We start from the raw sequence: 8728 nt of genomic DNA on the forward strand, positions 1-8728 counted from the left end.
ATTTTTTTTTTTTTTTTGCACTTTAAAAGTCAAGATTCAGAAAGTCTGATCTGTAGCAAGAAAGTATTGTTGGTGAATGTTACCTATTAAAAACAAATATGCACTATTGCTCAGGAAAACAATTAGTAAATGACTTTGCTTTATGATGATGAAAACTATATCACTCTATCATTTTGTTTCTGGTTTTCTTTGCAACAAATTATGTGTTTTGGTAAACACTGTTACAAAGACCACAAACTCATACACATCAACATCTAAAACTCTGTTAATTCTCAAAAATAACCTCTGCTGAGATCTTGAGAGATTTATTGTCGTCTTTTATCTTCAGTAGTTTTATGGATGTGTAGCTTTAAGTCAGTTGTAGATGTGTTTCATTTTCTGAGAGTGTAAGCATGATGTTGAACCAACACCACATTGTAACCCTTATTTAATGCCATTACCATTGATTTTTGTTGAAATTTCAACATTGTTTCAACATAAATTGAGGGTGCAAAGTGATATTGATTCAATGCAGTTAACATTGACACATTAACATTGATTCAACGTTATTTCGATCATTGATGCTATCTGGGCAGTTCTTTATTTACCCTTTTACTGCAAAGAAGCAGAGATCTCCGACTCCAAACTATGCGTCGGCAGGCGATTTTCAGTTGCATTTAGATTGTCACAATTAATGCAATTTAATTTAAATGAATACAATTTGTATCCACATGTGATACAAATACAATTTGCAATTTCTTTTGAAAACAGTCCAAAATATCCTTCCATACGTTTATATTGGGAAGAGAAAAATATTTATATTAATTTCCTTAGTGTAATATAGTTAGTCTGGTGCAGCTTCACACATCCAACAAGGTGCATGGAATAAAAGCAGAGTTATTTTGGAGCAAAACCTGATGATCAGAATAAGGGATCAGAAATAAACAAAAAAATTTATCTAAAAGATCAAGACTTTATTTTGCCAATGCATTTCATCATTTATCATAAGTTTTGTGATTGGTGGATGCTTTTATTTGCAATTTCTTCATTGGTTCATTGTAAGTTTGAATTTTGTCTCTGTTTGTACTTAAAGGAACCTACACACACCTGAAACTTTTTAGCTCTGATGAAGGCATGTGTGCCGAAACGCATTGGCAAAATAAATCTTGATCTTTTAGCTCCAGTTTTTTTTTCAGATCCCTCCACGCCACAAGTGTTGCTGATTTTGCTCCAAAATATATTTTCCTTCATGATAAATCATGAACGATGGAAGTGCCATGTACATTCATCTGTTAAAGACTGTAATTCCTGAAGAACATTCAGCTTTTAAATCTTCTGAAATTCATAAATGTAATAACTTGGATTTTAATTATAACTACAAAATAAAATTATTATTTTAATTTTTTTTTTTCTTGGGACACTTCAAATTTCTGTTGGCCTACATTCTATTAGCCTACATGGGTGTATTATGTTCATATTTCAAATCATTTTCATATTTCTATTCATTTAATATTATGTTCATATTTTCACACTCACAGAGCTTTTCTGCAGTTCCTCAGAGCAGGTAACAGTCTCCTTCGACCCTCTTGTGATGAAATGATCTTGTACTTTTTAGGGTCAAACTCATCCATCACCTCCTCTGACATCAGGAGCATGTTTGCCAAAGTTGAACATTGTGCAAGAGAAAGCTTTTTGTCTTTTGATCCAGATTTTAAAAATGCCTGCATTTCTTCAACAACAGAATTATTCTTCATCTCAATCAAGCAGTGTGACAGATTCATCCATCTTTCAGGACTGACATTGTTTTTTTGACCTCGTTTGAGGTTTTGGATTATTTTCTTGATGGTCTCTGGGTTGTTCTCTGTGTGAATCAGCAGATCCTGTAAGACTCTCTGATTGGACTCCAGTGAGATGCCATGAAGGAATCGAAGGAAAAGATCCAGGTGTCCAGTTTTACTCCTCAAGGCTTTGTTCATTGCTCCCTTCAGAAACACATCCAGAGAAACATTCCCACACCGAGTTCTGGACTTTCCTGTCAGGAACGTTTTCAGAACTTCACTGTTCTTGTGTAAATAGCAGAAAAACACATAAAGTGCTGCAAAAAACTCCTGAAAGCTTAAATGTACAAAGCTGTAAACCTTCCTGTGATAAATCACAGATTCCTCCCTAAAGATCTCAGTGCAAATCCCAGAATACACTGAGGCATCAGTGACGTCTATGCCGCTCTCTCTCAGGTCCTCCTCATAGAACATCACATTGCCCTTCACCAGCTGATTGAAAGCCAGTTCGGCAAGTTTCACAATCACGTCTCTGTTGGACTGCAGGAGTTTCTCTGGATCTCTCTTTTCATACTTCTGGTTCCTCATATTTATTTGAATGAGGAGGAAGTGTATGTACATTTCAGTCAGAGTTTGAGGGATTTCTGCACTCAGATCTTGTTTCAGGATGTTTTGAAGCACAGTGGCTGAGATCCAGCAGAAGACGGGTATGTGGCACATGATGTGGAGGCTTCTTGCTCTTCTGATGTGTGAGATGATTCTGCTGGCTTGATGCTCGTCACTGATTCTCTTCCTGAAATATTCCTCCTTCTGAGGGTCGTTGAATCCCTGAATTTCTGTCACACGGTTGATGTATTTAGAGGGGATCTGATTGGCTGCTGCTGGTCTGGTGGTGATCCAGATGAAAGCAGAGGGAAGCAGATCTCCTTTCATGAGGTTTGACATCAACACACCCACTGATGAAGTCTCAGTCACACCAGAAACTTTCTCACCTTCTGAAAAGTTCAGTGTAATTCTGCTTTCATCCAGACCATCAAAGATGAACACAACTGTACATTCATCATAAATCTTTGAGTCCAGATATTGAAGTTCAGGATGAAAGTCCAGCAGAAGTCTGTGAAGACTGTACTGATGATCTTTAATCAGGTTCAGCTCTCTAAATGGAAGCACAAACATGAAATCTACATCCTGATTGGCTTTTCCCTCGGCCCAGTCCAGAATGAACTTCTGCACAGAGACGGTTTTTCCAATTCCAGCGATGCCTTTAGTAAGAACAGTCTTGATTTTGTCTTTCTTCGGTCTCCTCTTTTCCTCATATCCTGGTTCAGGTGAAGGATCAAAGATGTCATTGCAGTTTATTGGAGTGTCTTGAAGTGTCTTGTAACTTTTCTCCATCTGTAGCACCTCATGTTCTTCATTCACTCCTTCACTCTCTCCCTCTATGATGTACAGCTGTGTGTAAATCCTGTTCAGCAGCGTCTGATGCTCTTGTAGTCTGATTCCCTCAAATACACTCTCATATCTGTTCTTCATGCTGGTTTTGTGCTGGTCTTTGACTCTCTGAAGATCTTCATGCACTGGTTGGTGAGAATCAAGCTGCTGTGCTGCTTCTGTGTCATGATGACTGATGTGTTTCTGACAGGAGGATGTGCTGGTCTGACAGGACACATCTCTGATCTGGTCAGCTCTCCCACAACTGAAAACACATTAAGAAGAACTGAGACACAAAAACAAACAGAAAAGTATTTAAACATGCCTAATATAAAAATCATACCACATCTAGAAATAAGTGTTTGCTCTTTCAGACTGATTTCTATCTATTGTGGCCAAATGACTTTCTAACATCACACATGAAGATTCTCAAGGTTTTGTTCTCGCACTGATATTGTTTACCCACATTTCATACAAATTGTAAATTATGCAAATCAGGCATTTGGGGAGGATAATGACCTGCATATTTAAAGTAGGGAGACATCAAGATTTCAGTCATCAAAATATTTAAAAAAACAAAGAAAGAAGGCAAAAAGTTTTAACAGAAACCATTTTTTTAAAACAACACAGAAAGACTGACATGAAGAAAAAGAATTGTTCATGTGAAATAATTACATGTAAATGGAAACTGATGACAGATGGTTTATCATAAAAGACTCAATTTGTTTCTGCGTTTTCTAGTTCCACATTAAAGTCCCCTTTGCCTTTTTTTCTTATCTTGATCAGCTGATATCAATCCTGACTTTTTAAAAGTTGTTTCATATTTGCTCTTACTGTCCAGTTTGAGCAGTTTTGAATTTTTTGTGTCAGCTTTGTGAAGCTTTGTGCATTCTGTGTGTTTTTGTGTCTCACCCTACATGATACTCACACAGGGTCAAAGGGCAATGCTCCATTACTGAATTGTTGGGACACATGCATGGAGTTGTTACTCTTAATGAACACACAGTTGGGTACTGGAGAAGCTGCTCTCTTTCTCTTCCTGCTGTTGATACTGAGAAAAAGCAAACAAACAAACAGAATTATATCAAGTTGTTTCTCTGCAGAATATTTGTCTGCTCCATTAAATTAACATTGATCAACAGTACTGTAATTTATAGAGCAGTATGTGTATTGCATGTCGTTTTAAAGGGAAAACATGTTTTATTAATAGTAAGGTACAACAGGGCTAAAGGCGCACCAGGGTAAAAGGCGACTTTGATTTTATACTCCAAATTATTAGATGGCACAAAACTTGCCGCAACAATGTTTAGGATGTTCCTAAACATCCATGTTTCACGATGCACATGACATTTGTTGACATTATATGATTAGGTTAAGATGGTAAATATATCATATACTAACTGTGGTGTCCTCCTTAAGAGATAGTCACCATATTTATAATGAAACCATCATCATTTAAAAATATGATATTAATCATATCATATAATAAAATATCACAATTATTGTTACTACTGTAAAGCCAATATTAAATGTTTACGGGATCTCCTTCAAAGCTTTCAGATTCTTTAGTTTTTATATATTTTCCTGCTTTTTTAAAATGAACATATTTTGTTGTCAGTATATTTATTAAACAAAAATGCATTTCCTTTATTTATCAAAATAAACAGAACTGAAGTGATTGTTTTCATCAAGCATTAACTTAGATATCATGCAAAACATATTACTTTATAGCTAAAGTATTTGTATCAATACTGGGGGCCTTTTCCCCATCCTGTTGAGTCTTTTAAATCTTATAAATGTGTGAGGCAGAAATAAGGGGGTGTTTAACCCAGACTCGGGATAGATTTGATGGATCCAGGGGAAGCCACAATAATATAATCCAGTTAATATTAAATCATTACGGTTATTAAAATCAGTTTTCTTTTAAATCTACAACTGCGTTCACTTGACTTGAGTTCACCTTCACTGCACTACAGTTTGACAGTCTTTAAACCCTCAAAACAACAATAATGTCAGCAGCGTTTGATCAATATCATCAGCTCTGAAGTTTCAGATGTTGTTCTGATCAGACTCTTCACTGATATCAACATCATTCATCTGAACCTCAAAGAACATTGACATTAATCAAAATTATTATGCTATTTGTGCATGGATACATACATTTTCTGTTAAGCTGCTTTTAAACAGTTTATATTCTAAAAAGTGCTTAAGAAATAATCTTGAAATGACTTGAGCATGTTGCTCACAGTAAAGGAATATTCTGGGTTCAGTAAGAGTGAAGTTTAATAAACATTTGAGGGTTAATGTTCATTACCACACAAATTAATTTCCACTCTTCACTTTTTTCCTTAAAAAAAGCAAAAACTTCCATTGTAAAGTATGGGTTAGCATATTTGGCACACACGTCACTTGCACTTAATGCAAATTAAGTGTTTTCTTGGCAAAAATGATCTTAATTTAAGCTTCTATAATTTTGTTTTATTTTTACTTTGACTGTTGCTTGCTTTCACTTCAGCAGTAAAATAAGTGTCCTCTCTCAAAAGAGGCCAGTAGTCCAAAGCATTCATGAATTAAACCCCTTTTATTAATCACCAACTGTAGTTTGAATGTCATCTAGTGGCCATATTGGGTACTGCACTTAAACAAACTTCCAGAGCATATTGATTGTTCAAATTTAAAAGACTTGGTAAAACTTGGTTGATTTATCACTTTTACTTGCATGTTTTGGGTGCCCAGGCACAAGTTTTATATTAATAGAAAAGAAAAATCAATGTAGTGCAGTACATTAAGTGCAGCAGCCATTTAAGTTTGGATATGTAATTTTCCAGTCTATGCACTGAAAAAAAGTGAATGTGTTGCACCAAGTAAATTTACTGCTACTGCTCTGTACAAATTACCTGTTATTATCAAATAAAATCTACTTACTATTGAACTTAACACACATTAAAAATTAAGTAAATATTACTGATTTATATTTAATTTCACAAAAAAGTAAAATCTAAAATCTAAATCTAAGTGTAAGTTATAATAATATAATATAACATTGAATTAAACCATGCTTTTGGGGTGCATGCTTTACTTCTAAGTAAATAATACAATATATATCATATACATCAAATTTACATGATAGAAGTAATGCACAGGGTTGAACACAGAGACTTTGGTACACAAAACACAATAAGAAAAGTTAAGTAGGTTTTACTTAATTTTATATTGTGGATATTTAAGTTTTGATTTCTACATGCTTGAATTGAGTAACTAATAAAGTTATTTTATGACGTTAGTTATTTTATGACGTTAGACGCTGAAGTTAGTAGTATTTACTTCACCACAGAATCATTTTATCAGTGTGTTCAAAATTAGGGCTGCCAGGTAGGAGGAAAATTAGATTAATCTGGATTCCAAGACTATCATCTATAGAAATATTCAATTTGGATACATATTATAGCATTTTTAACCTTTATTTAAACAACTATTTGTGCAATCATATGCACACTTATGTGTGTTGTTGCCAGTTTTTAGGGGCGATGAACCAATATAATATCTCATCTAGGGCGCCATCAGAGTCTGGACTGGCCCTAAACTTCATGATACTCACACAGGGTCAGAGGTCACAGCAGGACCATCACGGAGATCAGGGGGCAGATGAAACATGGAGTCGTTACTCTTCATGGACACACAACTGAATCCTGAAGATGGTCCATCACGGAGATCAGGGGGCAGATGAAACATGGAGTTGTTACTCTTCACAGACACACAACTGAATCCTGAAGATGGTCCATCATGGAGATCAGGGGGCAGATGAAACATGGAGTTGTTACTCTTCATAGACACACAACTGAATCCTGAAGATGGTCCATCACGGAGATCAGGGGGCAGATGAAACATGGAGTCGTTACTCTTCATAGACACACAACTGAATCCTGAAGATGGTCCATCACGGAGATCAGGGGGCAGATGAAACGTGGAGTTGTTACTCTTCATAGACACACAACTGAATCCTGAAGATGGTCAATCATGGAGATCAGGGGGCAAATGAAACGTGGAGTTTTTACTCTTCATAGTCACACAGCTGGATACTGGAGATGGTGCTCTCTGAGTGTGAAGAGACGCCTCCTTTTTCGCTCCTCACTCATTTTTCAGGTCCGGTTCTCCTCCTCACACACACTCATTTTACATAGTTTGCTCCTTCTCTTCCTCCTTGATGTGAGACTTGATTTAAGACCTGTATGTGGACACAGAAAACACAATACACAACTGAATTTTGACACATTTCATTTAAAAGTCACTTAATTCAATTGAACTCAACATTAACAGTTTCACACGCAGCAGCCTCTTCAAACACTGATTCATTTTCACTTTAATGACACTGCTGGCCTCTTGTGTTTTTCACCGTCCTTTTTTTGTTTTGTATTAAGCAAATATGATGTTATTTTTATGTGATTATCTATCATGTGACAACACTTCCTTTCCGCAGTCTTACAGCGCCACTGAACACATTACACTATAAAAGATTAAACGATGAAATACGATTTAAAGTCAACAAGATTTCAACATCAACATTAAAACTAAAATCCTCCTAATTAAAGTTAAAAAAGTATACGTTTAACCATTTTTGGCCATTTTGAGTGTTACAGTTGATTTGAAGTAACACGAAAGTAGGCTAACTTTCAACTATTGAGTTCGTCATAAGGCCTGTTTAGACGCTAGATGTTACAGCTATGAAAAGTTTAACGAACTTACTGTTAAATGTGAGGCGATAGCATAGGCGATAGCATAGACTGTAAAAAAAAAATAGCTGATTTCTGTCTTCCGAAATGGCGTCTTTATGGTCTGAGGCTGATTTCGGTTTCACATACGAGCAGGGTTGCCAGCTCCCAATTTTTCCCGCGTCCAATCACAGTTGCTAGCTTTGGGATACCCATAATAAAGGGTCTTAAAATAAACGTTTTAAATAGACTTTAGTTTGCATGAATATAGCCTATTTAATTATATAATCTGTATTTTATTCTTCTTCAGTTATTTTATTTTATTTTTATTTTATTTTGGTAGCCTGCTTTTAATTCTTCTTTTACTCTGCCTTTAATTTTAATTTTCAGCACTTTGCATGATAAATTGTTTAGTAATAAATTGTTTAAAATATGAGCTATAAATATGAATAACTCTCACAATGTAATAGCCTGACAGCCACACCTATAATGTTGATAGCTTTCCCCCCCATAAAACGCATATTGCCTTTGTACTTCCCCAATTCGTTTAACACACTGTGCAAATAATAAATGAAAAAACTATATTACGATAGCTATAACGATATTTTCAGATATTTACTTAGTCATAAGGTTGCCAAGTTCAGCAAAATAAAATAAGGGACAATCTTGGTCTGTTCTCTTCATTCTCTCTTCTTTCACTCTTCTTTTCTCAAAAGAGTTGTGAAAATATTTTTGTTTATTTGTTTGTTCAATGCACATTACTAAAAGGATAAATTTTCATTTTCTTTTTCTGCAGATAAAAAAGACAATTATGCGGGAAAACAGCGACCC

At 35.3% G+C, this 8728-nt stretch overlaps 1 protein-coding gene across 1 annotated transcript in view; it reads right to left on the bottom strand.

The window, feature by feature from the left end:
* Window positions 1-8044, bottom strand: part of LOC137017984 (NACHT, LRR and PYD domains-containing protein 12-like) — a 33354-nt gene extending 25310 nt beyond the window's left edge. The window contains exons 1-4 of the mRNA XM_067382802.1: window positions 7932-8044; window positions 6787-7413; window positions 4117-4239; window positions 1516-3453 (exon numbers count right to left, since the gene is read on the bottom strand). Of these exons, the coding sequence (XP_067238903.1) occupies window positions 1516-3453; window positions 4117-4239; window positions 6787-7172 (2447 nt within the window). The 5' untranslated portion in view covers window positions 7173-7413; window positions 7932-8044. The remainder of the gene's footprint in view (window positions 1-1515; window positions 3454-4116; window positions 4240-6786; window positions 7414-7931) is intronic.
* Between the last annotated feature and the right edge of the window lie 684 nt (window positions 8045-8728).

This window comes from Chanodichthys erythropterus, chromosome 3 (genome assembly GCF_024489055.1).
Source record: "Chanodichthys erythropterus isolate Z2021 chromosome 3, ASM2448905v1, whole genome shotgun sequence".
Taxonomy (NCBI): domain Eukaryota; kingdom Metazoa; phylum Chordata; class Actinopteri; order Cypriniformes; family Xenocyprididae; genus Chanodichthys; species Chanodichthys erythropterus.